Source organism: Chenopodium quinoa, unplaced genomic scaffold (genome assembly GCF_001683475.1).
Source record: "Chenopodium quinoa cultivar QQ74 unplaced genomic scaffold, ASM168347v1, whole genome shotgun sequence".
In the NCBI taxonomy this organism is placed as follows: Eukaryota; Viridiplantae; Streptophyta; class Magnoliopsida; order Caryophyllales; family Amaranthaceae; genus Chenopodium; species Chenopodium quinoa.
In genome coordinates, this window is record NW_018743920.1 from 80,084 (window position 1) to 97,830 (window position 17,747).

A 17,747-nucleotide genomic window follows, 5' to 3' on the forward strand; every position below is an offset into this window, starting at 1 on the left:
AACCAAGAAAATTCGAACATAAATCACCCAAAAAAACGAAAAAAGTACAAAATTGAAAAAAAACGAGTGAAGAAGACCGAGAAAAGATAGCGACGGCGGTTTGAGGAAGAAGACCGAGTTAGGGTTTGAAGTTCATCAGATCTGATGAAACATTCAATTCAATGAGATAGTTGGGGGGATGAGTAAATGGGGTGGGTAGAGTAGGTTAGTGGGTTTATGTTATTTTTATTTTTTGTAAGTTAATGTTAATCATGTTAGATTAGTGTTAAAATGTTGTTTAATTAAATTCATAATCTGATTTCTAAAATTTTAAGTAAGGGCAAGAATGTCATTTTATAGGAAAAAAGTTACTAAAAAGGGAAAAGAAAGGGAAAATTACACATAATGTTAGGCGGCCAAAAATTGTAAAGGTTGCAAATAATAGCGACCAAAGGTAGTATTAAATTTTGCGTATACACAAATTTTGCAACTACCTCATGCTATGTAAATATTTACTGAACATATGACAAACTTTAGTGATCCTTTAATATTCTCTTCAAAACTACTTGTTCCTTAGCAAAATCAACTAATAAACAATTAAAAATCTTATATACTAGTAGTTCGTATAATCTTCCTATATTATCTTAAACCAAATTTATTCAAAGTTTAATTTAAATTAAATAGACCTTATATGATACTATTAAGCTCTAATATTATATTTAGCTAATGGGTCAATGTTTAAAACCTACTCTCTTCTTTTAGATTGTATATAAACCTTGTGAATATAGAGATACAAACCACGAAAAATTGATTCCCGAGATATACAAATATAAGATAAGGAATCTTTAATCTAAGAGATATATTTATTGTACTTATTACAAGATACAAATTACTAAAGAACAACAATAAAGAGCTAAGGGAGGAAAAATCAAAAGTCAAGAAATATCTGTTTTACATTAAACAACAATTTAGACAACAAATTAGGAGTAATACGATTCTTGAAGGACAACGTCCAAGTCATTATTATCCTAACTCCGTCTATTATACATTTATTATACTTGATTAGGACATTTTGGTAAAGTAATGCTCAATATCATCATATTTAATTATTTATATTTATCTATCACTACTTGGTTTCACTATTTAAGATGTACTCAACCCACCACAAGAAGTATTAAACTTCATCTCATGTATTAATTTTTTTTCTGATGCGCAAACGTAAAATGAATTATTACACGTGTTTATATTTTGAAATCTCACGTACTATATCTAGAATATATCTCTTATTGGAATGCCTTGGTAAAAAACTAACATGTGATTCATACGTCAAACTTGTCAACACAATCCAATGTCATCTTTACTTGAAACAACTCACCAGAAGTCCACACATACGTTACCTAACTTAGCTTACATAGTTACACGTCGGCCTTACAACAAAATCTACTTCAACCCCATCTACCCTAACTATCTAGTTCAACCATCAATGTTTCTCCCCAGCTGAAAACCAGATTCATTCCAACTCTCTCTACAATTTATTAGATAATTACAAGAGAAATGAATGCGACATATCCTGTAAATATGGAAACACACTTCACACTTGGCATATGTTATTAGGTACAAATAGTATATACTTCAAAAATCATAAAGCAATATAAAGAGATGTTATATGTTAAGTGTTAATAAAGTTAGTGGGGGCCTAATAAGCTGGCCATTAACACCACAAAATTGAACAAATGATGGACACCAATCACCGTCATTATTTTAATAATTAATAACTCAAGTAATCACATGGGAACGTAATATGCCATTTTTCTTTCATTAATTAATTAATTACTTTTTACTACTACTACTACTACGTCCTTAATTCCTTATATATTAGTCCTACCCAAATTGGTTGCTTGGGTTACGTGGTTGGGGTTAGGCCAGAAAAAAAATGGGGTCATTAGACATTAGTTGTTTGATTGTTTCATTTCTTCTATCTATATCAATTTTGTGTTGTTTATCTATTTATTACGAGAATCTTGCTAACCAACTCCCAGAGATAAATAATTAATGTTTACGTTAATTTTTTTTTTAAAATGCATGTCAAAATTATGCGTCGATTGATATATAGAGTAATAATAACGTCCTTTATTTATTTTAATCTTTCTAATTTTAATTGTCATATTTAACGTTTCCAAAAGCTTCTTAGCTTTTGCCTTATTTAACAAATACTACTATAAAAAAAGAGAGTTGTTTTACAGTTGAACTAATTACAACACACGGAATGAAAAAGTCACGCTCTTTGTTCATTCCGCAGCAGCATGCATCACTCATCACGTATTCGTGTATTATGTATTCATCATTTGGATCACTCGATTTGCGAGGAGTATTTAATGACTTCCACAGCTAACGTACGTACGACATAGCATAATTATGAGATGAATTATTATTCATGTACATATACAGTGTAGCTACGTACCTTATTAATTAGACTTGATCTAGTGTTTATTCTTTGTTTATTTCTGTACCTCTAGCTACTTGTTACGTTATTGTTTTGTTCTTTCTTTTTTTAATTATTAATTAATACTTATTCCGTTTTATAGTACAGAGTTACAGACTACAGAGTAAACGAAACATAATGTAAGGGATGTACATGCATTAAGAAGATTATGTGAATGGGAAATAAAAATTAAAAAAGAGATTGTGTGATGAGCAGAAGTAGAGAAAATGCATCATTCAAAATGACATTAATACCCTTCTTATAGACAAGTTAGGTTAGACTTGTCATTTTTATTTCTTTTAAAATTCATTTTTTCTTCATTATTTCGGCGTAATGAGAGTTATAAAAGATTAAAAAACGTAAACTGAGGTTTTGATCATATATATATATCTATATATATGTATATACCACACCCATTAACTAACTAATTAATTAACCTAGCTTAACTTTTTTTTTTTTTTTTGAAATTTGGCTTAAAATAATCCCAACTATTAACGGTGTGTGCAAAATAATACAACATCAACTATTTGCTATCAGCAGTACAACTTTTTATACAATATGTGCAAAAGTATTGTGTTATTGTAAATAAAAATAGAAAAATTATGTATTTTGAAAAAAAAATTAATAATTAATATAAAAATAGTATAATAATGAATATGGACGAATTATTCCTCGAGATACCTTCTTTGATGGATGACATACCATTTTGCACATATACTATAAAAGGTGATACTGCTGAAAACAAATAGTTACGGTTGTATTATTTTACAAGAGAAATTCCTAACGTGAAACCATAATGTTAGACGGAAAATTAGTTTTTGCCACTCTCATGAACTAATTGACAACCTAAAACACGGACAACCGTAGAATTAGATTTGTACGTACCCTCACCCTCACCCACATCCAAAATCCCAAACCCACACCGTATTTCCGTATACAAAAAAATCCGTAATCGTACAGCCGCCGTTAACCATTTTTTAATTACCAAAAAAAAAACCTACGAAACAAAACTCAGACTTGATTGACGGAGACTACTCCCTCTCCCCTCGACCGTGACGGAACCTTTCCGTTTCTGGCAATTTCTCTCTCCTCTCTCGACAACGACTCCCACACTTTTCACTCTCTCTCTCCTCCTTCTCTCCCTCTTTCCTTCCTCCCCTCACTTTCTCTCTCCTCTTTCCAGAAGCAACAACAACAACAACAAAAAACTTCCTTCCTTCCTCTAGCCGACACCAACGCTATAGTAGAGAGAGAAAACTTAGAGAGAGAAAATTCTAGAGAGAGAAAATTTTAATTCAATTTTTTTTGGCGTTTTTTTTACCAGCTGATCGATAGATTGATGATGATGAAAACGATGTTTCAGCTCCATTGAATGAATGTAGCATCATTCTCAGGTTTTTTTTTTTGCTCAGATTCCTTTTTTCATTGCAATTAATGCGTCGGTTTTTGTTATTATTGTGTAATTCAATTCAATTCAATTTTAATTCCATTTTTCTCGATTTCTGTAAAAAAAAATTTATTATTCAATCGCTTTCGTATCGGTTTTACCGTTCTTGAATTAGTCAGAGGAGAGAGAAAAAGTGTTACGAGTACACACTACTGCCGCGATCTTCTTCTTTTCGTTGTTATTTTTTTTTTTAATTTTTTTTTTCAGATTCCTTTTTTTGTTTGAATTTTTCGGTTTTCTTGGTATGTAAACTATTTTTGAGCTTTAATTAATTTAATTTAATAAAAAAATAATAATTAAATAAGATCACTTAAGATTGAAGTAAAGCTAAAAATCTTGCTTAGATCTGCATAATCTGTATTGATATACTGACCTTTCCATATGTTTGAATGTAGAAATTTTACCAGCAGAAGAAAATTCAGCAATGCCAGGTATTTTCGCATTTGATTGAATTTAAGATATTAAAATTAATCAATTTTGCATTGATTTTGATTAATTTTGATTGAATTTGGATGATTTATGACGAATTTAGAGGATATTCATTTGATTCGAGAAGAAGAGAGGGGGAGAAAGTCTGAGATTGAGGTTTCTGAGGATGAGCCAATCAGAAGAACGAGGATCAAGAGTTTGAGAAAGAAAGCGGCGAGTGCTTCGACAAAATTGGCGCATGGCCTCAAGAAGAGAGGCAAGCGAGTGGCTGATTGTAAATTCGCCTCGATCGCCATCGACGATTTTAGGGATGAGAAGGAGGAAGAGGCTGTTGATGCGTTTCGGCTGGTTTTGGTGGAGAAGAATATGCTTCCACATCATCTGGATGATTATCATACCATGCTTAGGTGAGAAAAACAAAAATGCATGTTTTATATTATGCTATTATTAAATCTTTTTTTTTTTTTTTGAAATATTTTATTTAGGTGCTAGTATGTGAATTGTGATATAATTATTATGATGCAAAAACTTCTAGGTGTATTTGGATAATCAGGATTTAATTTTTTTATAAGGAATTTTGCAATGATTGATGTTTCACATAGAATATGAATTTCATACTTTGAATTGGTACCAACCTTGGATTAGATGTCAGCTGGTCAGCAGTGATGAAAAATTAAGAAAAATATGAGTTTCATACTTTGAATTGGTACACAAATTAAAACACGGATTAAATGACAGCTAAAAGTTGGAGTAATCTCGGAGCCTCATAGTCCGAGCTTGTTCTCCTATGGTTTTCCTAGATTTCTGTCTCAAAGAGTTTGACTGCACAGTGCAGTATATCATGAACTAATTGACACCTTGTAGGATTCAAGAATATTATATCTTTTATATTGGATTATTTACAAAGTCTGATATAGTGATATGTGTGTTGTTGATTCATATTGTATGAGAACAAACCAGCAGCTATTTCTATGGTCCAATAAAATGTGGTTATGGGTTAATGGTCACAGTGTGGCTAGAAAAAAATTCAGAATAATTCTTTGATTACTCAGGGTTGGCATGAATCATTAAGAGAGAATTTTGTTATACATTGAGAAACATTAACATCTTCTACTATTCCAGTGTCAGGCTCTCAGCTTGCAACTTGACATGTGCATCTTGCCCTGTCATTGCTTATTGTGGAAAAATTACTGTAGAATTATCCAATATCTGTTATATTGAAGGAGTCATGGTACATAGAATAAAAGATCTAAACATGAAGGCCCCATCTAGTTCGATGTAAAATGTTTTCATGGAAAATCACTTTCCATATTTCTTTGTTTGGTTTGTGAAGGGGTGGAAAACAATTTTCCTAATAGTGGAAAATTGCATCCTTAATGGTAGAAAACATTCACCTTTACAAAATAAAGGAAGCCACATATTCCTCCCTCATCCTTTACTATCCTCTCATCCATCCTCACATTTTCACTCCTATTTATAATTTTTCTTGTAAGGATCCAAACAAGGTAAAATTAACTTGCAATTGTGGTTTTCCTTGAAAATATGTTTTACATCAAACAAACAGGGCCTAATAACCTACTCCAACCTTTTTCTGTTAGCTCGAATGGATACTTAAGGACATGATTAATGTCACCCTCAAAAAGTGCTAATATGGTTATCTCAATGCCCTTTGACTATTTATCCAAGCATTGTGGTGGAGACCTTTTTTTTTTTTTTTTTTTAATCCCTTAGCTGATTAGTAACAAAGAAATACCCCCTCCAACTCTAAATAGTATGAACACTATTCTATGTAAGTTTGTTCCCATAGAGGGGCAATTCTAGATTTAGTATGAAAAACTTCTCCATATAATCCTGAATGATAATCTTCACCAAAACTCCAAGGAAAGACTCTAATATTGATATGGAAGGAATTGTCACCTATGTGTAAAAGAAAAGCTAGAGCCAAAACATCCTGTCTGGAAAGCAACTAATATAGAGGAGACTAGGAAGTCCTAGATGTGGTTTTGAGAGATTTCTTACAAATTCCAATAAAATTCACTTTCAGCTGGATGCTCAGAATCATGGCCCTTTAGGCTTTCGTTACATAGTCAAGCATGCTAGTTTTTGCTTCAACTATGGTGTATGGCTGATAAGGAAAATCTTCGAAAGAGAAGATATATGATAATATTTGTCAGTTAATTATTACTCCAAATTTGACAATTCTTGCTGTACAAGGGTGGCTTTCAGGTTTATCAAATATAGTTCGAATAGTTCTGTGATTTTTAATTGCTTAGATTTTGCTTCATTGTGCCAGGTTACTTTTGTAGTATATTCCTGAGGTTGAGAAATGAGAACAGTGTTGCTTAGAAGACTAGAATGTAGGTAATCTAAATGGAAGAATACTGGTCCAGATTCAGTTATCCTCCTAGTATTGGATTGTTTAGGGAATTTATGAATCTTTTCATTAATCTACCATATGAACAAAGCATGAGTTAAGTATTCGTAAGTTATTTTGATTTGTAAGCTGTTAAGGTCACTGAATTCTGCTCTCCATCAAGAATTGGTTTGGTGGTTATCCTGGTATCAATCATTGCAAACAATCAGCCAGGAGATTTATCGTATCAAGAATATGACTAATTTAGGACAATGGGCTGAATATAAACATGTGTTCAAAATTATTTGGAATATCTAATTTCAGTCTACAGACAGATTTGTTGTATTATTTGAAATGGAAAAATTATGATCCTTCTGACAATTAAGGCAATTTAAATTTCCTAGAGAGAGCTTTTAATTTCTAGAATGGTGGATAAGCAATGTCCGACCCACCTGTTAGCATTTTTTCTGCTTCCTTCCACATTGGTGTGGTATGTTTCTAAAAAAATTAGCTCATCGAGTGGAAATGTTACAGTAATTATTAGGCACGTGTTTTGGATAATTGAAAACGTTATTTATGTGGCATATAAATGGAAATGATATCAACTTTCCGATTCCAATGATCTAATTGTTGTAAATGATCCTTTCACACGGTTGGTATTAATATATTTCCCCACATGGATCATGTAAATGGAGGCGTTTTTCCCCCCCTAGGTAATTGAAAATAGATATATCTCCTTGGTAGTTCATATACTACGTATATGATGTTTGCCCCAAATGGCTTATGTAAATGAAATTTTTACTTTATATTCATCTAATTAAAAAAAAGAGATGCACATCTCCTCGATAAAACTTGTAATCATGATGCTTTTGCCAAACTCTAGTACTATTGCTAAAACACAACCATGTTGGCTTAGTTGAGCATCTGTTAGCTTCACGGAGCGTTAACTGTTGGCAATATAAAGCTAACTTGTAGGTTACGTGAACCCATCTAAACCTTGGACTGTAGTGTTCATTAAATTAGTTATGATCCGGTTAATGTATTAGTCTTCAATTGACATGTGATGTTTTTCTGTTCACTGTGACTATTTTTGAACAGAAATGTGTCATTTCTTGCAGATTTTTGAAAGCAAGGAAGTTTGACCTTGATAAAACTATTCATATGTGGGAAGAAATGATCAAATGGAGGAAAGAAAATGGAGTAGATACTATTGTACAGGTAAAAAAGTTTTCAAATACTTCGTATCAACAATAAATTTTACATTAAAGAAAAAGGGATATCAATTATTAAGCTCTTTTAACAAAAGTTGGCCTCTCAATTGTAACTCCAAAGATAATAGCTGTATATAGTTGAAGTTTCTTTTCAAGAAATAAGTGTATTTGCTTGAGAACTTGGTGTTGATATTCTACTTCCTCCGTTTCTTAATACTTGCAACACTTCCCTAAAATGGAAATGTCACAATACTTGCAACACATCCCTAAAATGGAAATGTCACAATACTTGCAACACACTATATTTAGAAAGTTATTTTGAGGAAAAGTTGTACTGTTTCTCTTATTTAAAGTACATGGCCCACTAAATTATACTTCTAACAACCCATCACCCCATTTTAAAGTATATTAAATCATGTGAACCCCACTATTCTTAAATACCGTGAAAAGTGTGTGTTGCAACTATTAAAATACGGAGGAAGTATATGGTTATGTGACTACTATTGTCTTCCTAAGTTGTACTCACTTTTTTACTTTATTCCATTTATGCGACACCTTTCACTCATAATTTGTATCTCCAACCCTACTCTGTGGAACAAACTGTATTTTATAATTCTCTTATCTATTTTTCTCCTTTTAAAAGCTAAAGCCACCCCTCTCTAAGTACAACTTATCAGCAGAATCTCGCAGAAAATTATGGCTGTTAATTGGACACCACTTTTTTTTTATTTGCGCCACCCTTTTGTCCCTGTGTTTGGGAGAAATTCTATGCCTTTGTTTGAGTCATCAATGACTCAAATAACACTTGCTGCCTTGCTGGTATTAAGTTGTATTAAGATGGTATCATCTTTATACCAACAAAAAATTCTATTGATAACAACAAAACTTCAATTCTAAGCACAATTTGATATCAATAGGCATTATTAGTCATAGAAGACTCAAGCTATTAGAGGCCGAGAATTTCTCCTTTGTTTGGTAGACATATAATGAGGGTGAGGGAAATCAGAAATGGAGGAAATTTCTTCCCTTCATTCTTAAATAAACAAATCTCTCCAAATTTGCAAGGATACGTAAGTAAAGTGGAAACATAAGAATACTCGAATGCAGATTAGACCATAATAGCTTTACTAAAACTCATCCAATCATATACTTATATCCCAATCAATAATATCTCTCCTCTCATTCAATGGGGTAAATACTTTCCTTTTCAGCTTTGATCAGTTAAAACCAGTTATATGTAATCAAAATTCAGCTTCTATCTGTAAAATTCAAATTTAATGTAAACAACAAAAAAAACCAGTAATTAGTTAAAATCTATTTTGACTTTGAATAATGATTTCACTTCAGTACAATTTAAGCAAAGTGAGTAAGGCTATAGCTTGTTCTTTCATTTACATCATCAACGTCTATATCAATGTTAGAAGTTATTTTTGTTGTCCCCGGGTGAGAAGTGATTGTTGGTAGTTGATCATTAATTTGATATGCAGCTGCCTGGAAATAGAAATGTGTAGACATTTTACTTTGATCTATTGTCACCCATAGGCTTGTACTATTGTTATTCTTATTGGATGCGCTCCATAATGTTAAATTCACAAAGTTTCTTTTAACTCTTTTCTGTAGGATTTCTACTATGAAGAATTTGATGATGTACAGCGACACTATCCCCATGGTTATCATGGTGTAGATAAGGATGGACGACCTGTTTATATTGAAAGACTTGGCAAGATTGAAACTGCCAAGCTTATGAATGTGACCACAATAGAGCGTTTTTTAAAGTATCATGTACAAGGATTTGAAAAGGCTTTTGCGGAGAAATTTCCAGCTTGTTCCATTGCTGCCAAGAGACATATTGATTCTACAACTACAATATTGGATGTTCATGGGGTGGTATGGATGATTTGTCTTAAGTTTTTAACAGAATAATTTATGCAAGCAACATCTCTTCTTCTAAGTTCTTATTAATTCATGATTTTTGTAGAATTGGATGAGCTTTGGTAAAGTTGCTCTTGATCTTATAAAGAACATGCAGAAAATTGATGGTGACAATTACCCTGAGGTAGGTTGCTCCATTAATTTGATAGTATTTTTGTTTTACACGAAGGACAAAGTTTTGTTTACAAGGTAGTGGATCTATGCTCACCTGTTCTCCCCTTTCCTCCAAATTTCTTCAGACATTGCATCAGATGTTTATAATAAATGCTGGTGCTGGATTCAAGATGATATGGACTACTGTGAAAAGCTTTCTTGATCCGAGGACTACCTCAAAGATTCATGTATGATATACTCTGACTTTATACTAATTTTTGAAGTTTTGAAGGTAAACTTCTTAGCTTGACATTTTTCTTACTTGGCAGGTTCTGGGCAGCAAATTCCATAGCAAGTTGATGGAATTTGTAGATCTCAGGTAGGTTATTCTTCCTTTCTATTGCTGCATTATTGTTGTTGTTCAAAATAAAGAAAATCACAATCTCTGGTTTCAGAAGCTGATTGCACCATCTTTCTGCAGCCAATTGCCTGATTTTGTTGGTGGGACTTGCTCTTGCCCTGGCGGATGCCTTAAATATCAGAAGGGACCCTGGAATGATCCAGAAATAATGAAAGTAAGATTATTGTTTTTTTTATGATCACTGGCATTCTCCATCTCTTTAGTTGGACTTAAAAGTGTGAAGCAGAATATCACATAAATGTTTTTACTTGCAGCTGGTGCATTCACAAGAAATTATGTATATGAAAAGAACTACAAGCTCTTCTGATTGTGAAGATCTGAAAAGCAAGATATTTGCTAATAAGGTATTGTGCCTAATAATAATTAATGGCATTACACTGTTTTATTCACAATTTTCTGGCAAGTTTTCAAATTAATGCACGTTGCTTGCACAGGCTACAAGGAATGACATGGTTTTTGCCGGCGTTGTTCCTGATTTAGATGGCCAAATTCCTAACATTGCAGCGTCAGCGGATGATAATGTAAGTTTCTCAAGTCAAGGCCAATCGTCCTTCGTCCCTCTCCCCGTTTACTTTCCTAAGGGGTTTGGGGGAAGAGGGAAACAAAAAAGAAGTTCCAAAATAATATGATTAGTCTGTCAATGTATTTAGCTTTGGCTCTTGTTTTAATTATGGGGCTAGCTTAATATAGGTGCTAATTATGAACTAAGAGCAATGGGGAGCTATGTGAAAGTGATACAAGACGTACAATATGCTTGTTCACATAGTGTGTGCCAGAGTGGGGTTTAATTATTTATTTATTTTCCTTTATCTTTTGTTTTTGGTTGGAGTAGGGAGTTTGGGGTCCTGCAAATGCAAGACTAATTATGATATGACTTGTTTTCGATCATAAGTTGTTTGATATGGTGCTGACCTGGTAACCAGTGAAAATATCCTCCTGAGTGGCTGAGACCGTAAGATATGCTGAAATGCCTGGCCAGAGGCATTCAGAGCATTGAACCTAGTTGCTATAAAACCTTTCATTTGATGGAAAAGTGTATATATATAGGCTAATTTGCTAAATGTATACTACAAATATGAAAAGCCACATGTCTTCTCACATCAATATTGCCATTTGTATAATTGCAATTGCTTATATCAATCTATTGAATAACATTGAGTTTTAGCACAATTTGAAGGTTACGGACACATAATTGAAATCACGTATTCTTCTGTCTCTCATCTTTATGCTGTCCCAGGTAATATTGGGTGAATCTTCGTGCATTGGCAACCCAGTGGAAATAGTGAGAACTAAAGCTAAAGCTGAAGAGGCTAATTTAACAAGTATGTGATCCTTTGTCTGTTATAATTTACTCTCATTTATTCTCACATGTCATTGTCTTGTTGGTATCATTTACACGATTTCAATAGTTTATTTGACAAAAGGACAATGTGTAAGCATGATGTCCTCATAAAACTCCTAACTTTTTTTGAACTTGAGTTTTCACTAGAAATTGATTAGTGGGAAAAGGAAGGATATGGTTTGTTTTCTAATGGACAACTCTAGCCCTGAAGTGAACCTGATTCTCTTATCAACTGCAAAATTCCCAATTAAGCTTAATTGAATATCTCTTCAACAAATTCTGTAAATATCTTTTATATTGTGACATAAGGGATCATTGTTCCTGGGAGGATGTCTTATTTAGTACTTCGTATATAGTTGATTCTTTATTTTATTGACTAGACATTACAAGCCACCTAATTTGGAAGTTGTGAGCAGATCATGCGTTTGGAAAGAGCGAAGAAACGAGGTCTCTGAAAGTCATTCCTGATGTGAGGGGTTTACCAGCTGGCTTCGTATTCAAATTTTTTGCATGTTTGCAAATTTTATTTCGTTCCTTGGGAAAACTTTGGGCGCTTAGACTAAAAGATAATCAGCCAAAGGTGCAGTGCGAGCCTGTTGATTTAGCAGCTAGACAGTCAGAGCCAGAGTCTGAGTCTGAGCAAGAGCCAGGTTTCGAAATTCCAGCTGTTGTTCAGAAGATTGAGGACTCTCTGCTTAATCCTTGCTGGAAAAGGCTTCAGCATTTAGAGCAGATGGTGACAGACCTCGTAAATAAACCTACAAGAATCCCTCCAGATAAAGAGGCAACACTTGTTGAGTCGTTAAAAAGAATCAAAGCTATAGAGTATGACTTGCAGAAGACGAAGAAGGTAAAAGCATTATTATATCTACTTACTGAGATGTGTTTTCCAAGTTGTTAGCATGTTTATAGGTTCTTACTTTGATTCTATCTGGAACAGGCCCTGTTTGCAACAGCATCAAAGCAAGTAGAGCTTGCTGAGTCACTGGAAAATCTAAGGGAAAGCAGCATGCATGTAAGCTCTCATTTGCCGAAATACTATTATATATCTGGTTGTGAAAATAAAAAAATAAAAAAAATAAAAAAATACCTGTGAGCTTGTTAATCAAATTAGTTTGGTGATTTTAGCTGACCTTATACTCCTTAACTTTTAGCCATTTACGACCTTTATAAGGGGGGTTCACTTGTCAAACTGCCATCAATATAAATAATTAGTTCCATTTTCATCTCTTCTGTGTCTCAAACATAGATGGTATATGAAAGCTTCAAATGGTATGATATTCAAGTAATTAAAATGCTACCACAAAAACTAGAGGAGAGAATTTTGCTAAAATGCAGCATTAGCTACATTTATTTGCTGAATTTCATGCCATCAATCCTACCATAATGAGTAGAAGAAACTGGAAAGAGAGGAAAACGAGATGGACTTGGATGAGCTAGTAACCTTCCCATCAACTCTCTTTCTATATAAAGGGGAGAGGCGGAATCAATTATTTTTAGGGCAGCTGAATATGAGTATCCTAGCTACTATTATATCTCAAGGAGTTGTTCAGTAAGCAAAATTTGACAAATCTGCAGAAGACTTTAAAGCATTTGGGGCTTTATGGCTTTCCTTTAGCATGCATCCCATCAGCTACAACTGCTTAAAACGCTTTCTTCATGTTTTCAAATCATCTACTGGTCTGGAAATTAAATGAAAATTTTTATCCATGTATTGTGTAATAATAGTTTTTTTCTATGATCCAAGATAAATTATCGCTTGAATCCCATTTGCTGAGATTACCGTATTTGTTACAGAGACCAACGTGTTGGAGGAGAAGTTGGAAACCTGCCCCTTCAGAAAGTCGATAGGATGGATCAAAATAGTATTATGTGCGTGTTTGTTACTTCCTTCAACATTGACGTTGCTGACTAATGACTACAAATTCTTACAGCTGGTAACTTGCTTGATTCCTTTGCCTCTATTTGCCCTCTTTCTTTTTTTTTCTTATCTGATCTTTGCATGTTATGACTACCCTTGCAGGTATTTTTAATTTATTGCTCCGACTGCTCGAGCGGACTCCAGTGCAGTGCAGTCATTTCACAGAATTGTGTGTATAGCTAACTAGATTTTGCTTGTGTGTATAGATCGGCCATACAAAATTTAAAGCTAGAGATTTTAGATTAGGATTTAAGGGAACGATACATAATACCGTTTTCAACAAAAACGAGAGAATATCAAGATGTAACAATAGATATGGCCTAATTTTGTACTGTATTAGAATTGGAAATGCTATAAAATATGCAAGGGGATAGGAAATAAATTCCCCTCTTCTTTTTTTTTTTTTTTTTTTTTTTTTTTCTTTTTACATTATTACCTGTCTTTTTTTTATTTTGTTGTTTTGCACTTATAAATTTTTTGCGCACACCATCAGATTCATATTAGCGGTTTGAATTAAACCCATTTACTCTAGTGTATCTAAATGAAGTGTTTAAAACTGTGATGATTGTTTTGGAAGGAAAACAGGATTTGGAATTTTGGAAACTACATACTCTCTATATGAACTTATGAAGTATGATGAAAAGTGAATTTCAAAAGGTGTCCAATGCTCCACTTAATGCGACTGTGCGAATAAAAAGACAATTCAATTGTTTGTTTCTTCTCTATTTCACTTAGCATTTGATACAAGATCTCATCAGTCTATATAGCATATATCTACTATTATTTGTACAGTATGTTTAATTTGTGCACTTGATTCCATGACAAACTTTGCGATTGGCCTAGCTTGATAGACAACTATGGATCTCAAATTCATTATACTGGCCCTTCAAACGCCTATTTTCCCAATATACTCGACAGTCATAGGATTTTCATCTACTCATATTCTTTTTGCCTATATACATAAGAGCATGTTTGATTCATTTGATTTGCACTTAATAAAAACTTATTTTAATTTCAAATTGAACTTGAGTTGCTCTTAATAACCCCTAATTGAACTTATCTTCCGTTAGTTATCTTATCAACCCTTAAAATTTCTAAAATGAGTTTATGTAAGGCCAACAAATGAAGACCTAAGTAGCATATTAGATGTTAATTGTAGCTCTTCAAATTCATGGATGTAAATTTTGCTTTGAATCCTTGTAATTTTCTATTTTTGTGATAATTATGAGGATGTTCACGTCAAAATACCACCTTTGACAAATGTATGATAAAATTTGCAAGTTTTTACTACCATATGAGGAGAATTCACGTACTTCGTTTGATAAAATTAGGTGACTTGTTATGTCTTTGTACGAGGAATTTCAATCTATTGCCTCGCAATAATTTTATTAGTCTATCTCATAGCTCATGTACACCTTATTGTAATTCAATACGAAATATTAGGATAATAAAGTTATTATATTTTTACGGTTCTTATCTTACATTATATTATAAAATAAATATCCTTGTATTTCTCACCAAAAAAAAAAATATAATGCCTTTGCTTTTGGTTTTGGATGGTAAATACTTAAGCATGTGGATAATTATAAAGACAACTAATCAAGCTTGGATCTAAAATTAAAGTGAGATCCATTTATTCAATTTTTTATGCGCTGCAAAACAACAATTTGCAAAATTATGATGATTAATTGCGCTACCAGTAAAAGGTATTAGTCAAAGTTGCTGTGGTGTAGTGGTTATCACGTCAGTCTTACACACTGAAGGTCCCCAGTTCGATCCTGGGCAGCAACAACTCTGCGTTTTAATTTATTTATTTTTGAATGTTTTCCATAAATCTACCTTGAGAACGAACCATTTTAAGAGTTAAACCATTAATACATGAAAGAACGATTATGGCTATTATTACAAAAAAAAAAAAAAAAAAAAAAAAAAAAAAAAAAGCTACAAAATACGTTGTCTAATTTGTTTCTCGAAAGCAATGGTGAAAACAGATCAATTTACATTTAGAAAAATTCTTCACCACGCCACGCCGACAAGGTAACAATATTGTTAAAAACCGTCTAAAAGATCTTCCTTTTGCTCTGCTTCGCTTCATAGTGTGAGCAAGGAGAGCATACACCTTTTTGTGTTACTTCGTCCCTTCAGACCATGACGAAAATAGACGCTATAGTTTTAAATCGAATATTATATACATCATTGTACAAATTAAAAAAAAATAAATAAATAAACTGCTCCATTTGCGCGACCATGCTATTTAATCAAGATATTAGAATTCAACTAATCCGAACTTGATCCAGGTTAAATTCTAATTAGGAGTAAACCATCCCCACAAGCATTGTTGTGTTATGTTCTAAGTTTTAACCCCAACACTTTGATTAACGTAACTACTCATTATCAGTCGGTCCAAATACTTGGTTACAAAAATACTCGCTATCGGCTTTTAAATCCGCATCACATGGGTCAAAACCCACCCACCCCAAATGGGTCGGGTCCATTAACTACCCATCTCACCAAACCCCCCAATCCATTCACCCAACCTCCTATGAACCCCACCTTCACCCACCACCACACCACCATTCACCACCACCCCATCTTTTCTCCCTTTCTCTCTCCTCCCTTTTCTCTCTCCTCCCACAATGTCCTCCTCTCCTCAACCCGAACCCCAACCCCAACCCCAACCCCAATCACCACCACCACAATCACCACCTCCCTCACCTCCCACCACCGCCGCAATCACAACCACCACCACATCAACCCCACCACCACCACCACCACCAATCATCCAAGCCCTCTCATACTCACCCCTCAAAAAACCCCAACCAATCCCATGGTCCCACGAAGAAACCCTGAACCTCATCAAAGCTTACCAAGAAAAATGGTACTCCCTCAAACGCGGCCAATTAAAAGCCTCTCAATGGGAGGAAGTCGCCATCACTGTCGCTGCTCGTTGCGGCCTTGACGACCCCTCTAAGTCCGGCACTCAGTGCCGCCACAAGATCGAGAAGCTTCGAAAGCGGTACCGTGCCGAAAAGCAGAAGATGGGTCCTAATTTCAATTACCACAATCATCCTTGGATCTATTTTAGTCTGATGGATCAGCTCGAGCGGGGTCCTCTCCCCATCTCCGCTATCGCTCCCGCTGACAATAATAATAACAGCAGCAGGTACTACGATGTCAATGGTAACAATAATAGTAATCATTATGTCAGACACGGTAGCGACGATGATGACGAGGAAGGCGGGGGTGTTCGCTTCGGGAGTATGGAGAAGCTGAGGAGGGATTTGAAGAGGGGTTTCGGAAGAAGAGGGGGTGATTTTGGAGGTCTCAACAAGCGGAAGAGTTATTGGGAAGGTGATGATGATGAGGTTGGCTTTGAAGATGGAGATGAGGAGGTTGGTGGGGTTCAGGAGAGAGAAAATGGGAGGAATTTCATGGCTCAATTGGGTGCTCAATTCAGGGGATTTGCTGAGAATTTTGTCAGAATTGAGAAGAAGAAATTGGATTTCATGAGAGATAATCAAAGATTGAGGATTGAAATGGAGAGTAAGAAGAGGGAGATGATTCTTGTTTATCAACATAAAACTATTCAGTTGATTAACAAGGCTTTTACTGATGCTTCTGCTGCTGCTTCTTCCTCTCAAAAGAAGATGAAGATGATGAGTCCAGATTTGTGATCAAAACTTTCAATTTTTTTTTATGTCCCAAGTTAGTTGTCCCGTTACTAGTTCAAATTATACTTGTAACGGAATTATTAGTATCGAATCGAATCCAAAGAGAGTAATTTATTTTTCTTGTTGTTAATTTTGTGTTACAAACTTGCAATAAAGTTTAGGTTGATGATGGATGATCTGCATTTTTATTTGGTAGTCTCTGAAAGTAGAAATGGTACTTTGGGTGTAGTTTTGTAATATTGAGTAGGGTCAATCTTGTAATATACCAAGTACTGTACTTCATAGTGATATCAAAACTATGATTTACTAAATTGTACTGTATGAAGTTGAGAAGAACTCAGAATAACAAAAATGATGTTCTTCAAAAGAATCTTGTCTTTTTTTTTTTTTGGTGTTTAAAAGAATCTTGTCTTTACTTTGCATGTTCAAACACTTCCGAGTTATGTTCTGCTGCTTTTATGTACAG

General features: G+C 34.0%; 2 protein-coding genes and 1 non-coding gene across 3 annotated transcripts; all 3 read left to right on the forward strand.

Moving 5' to 3' along the window:
- Positions 1-3,213: 3,213 nt before the first annotated feature.
- LOC110687725 (phosphatidylinositol/phosphatidylcholine transfer protein SFH9-like) lies at positions 3,214-14,011 on the forward strand. Its single transcript, XM_021864343.1, has 16 exons — positions 3,214-3,855; positions 4,304-4,339; positions 4,441-4,744; positions 7,809-7,908; positions 9,522-9,788; positions 9,880-9,957; positions 10,073-10,174; positions 10,256-10,305; positions 10,408-10,501; positions 10,602-10,691; positions 10,782-10,868; positions 11,585-11,669; positions 12,106-12,539; positions 12,630-12,704; positions 13,487-13,626; positions 13,713-14,011. Exons 1-15 carry the CDS (start codon positions 3,834-3,836, stop codon positions 13,538-13,540), a joined length of 1,878 nt encoding a protein of 625 aa, XP_021720035.1. The 5' UTR covers positions 3,214-3,833; the 3' UTR covers positions 13,541-13,626; positions 13,713-14,011.
- A 1,317-nt stretch (positions 14,012-15,328) lies between these two features.
- Positions 15,329-15,401, forward strand: TRNAV-UAC. Its single transcript has one exon. It is a non-coding gene; the product is annotated as a tRNA-Val (tRNA).
- An 834-nt stretch (positions 15,402-16,235) lies between these two features.
- LOC110687726 (trihelix transcription factor ASIL1-like) lies at positions 16,236-17,711 on the forward strand. The gene has a single exon (XM_021864344.1). The coding sequence runs from the start codon at positions 16,247-16,249 to the stop codon at positions 17,282-17,284; it is 1,038 nt and encodes a 345-aa protein (XP_021720036.1). The 5' UTR covers positions 16,236-16,246; the 3' UTR covers positions 17,285-17,711.
- Positions 17,712-17,747: the final 36 nt, after the last annotated feature.

Coding starts and splice junctions, on each gene's coding strand:
- LOC110687725 (XM_021864343.1), top strand. CDS start 3,834: ATGAATGTAGCATCATTCTCAG. Junction 7,909..9,521: donor GAGTAGATACTATTGTACAG/GTAAAAAAGTTT, acceptor TCTTTTCTGTAG/GATTTCTACTATGAAGAATT. Junction 9,789..9,879: donor TATTGGATGTTCATGGGGTG/GTATGGATGATT, acceptor TGATTTTTGTAG/AATTGGATGAGCTTTGGTAA.
- LOC110687726 (XM_021864344.1), top strand. CDS start 16,247: ATGTCCTCCTCTCCTCAACCCGAACCCCAACCCCAACCCCAACCCCAA.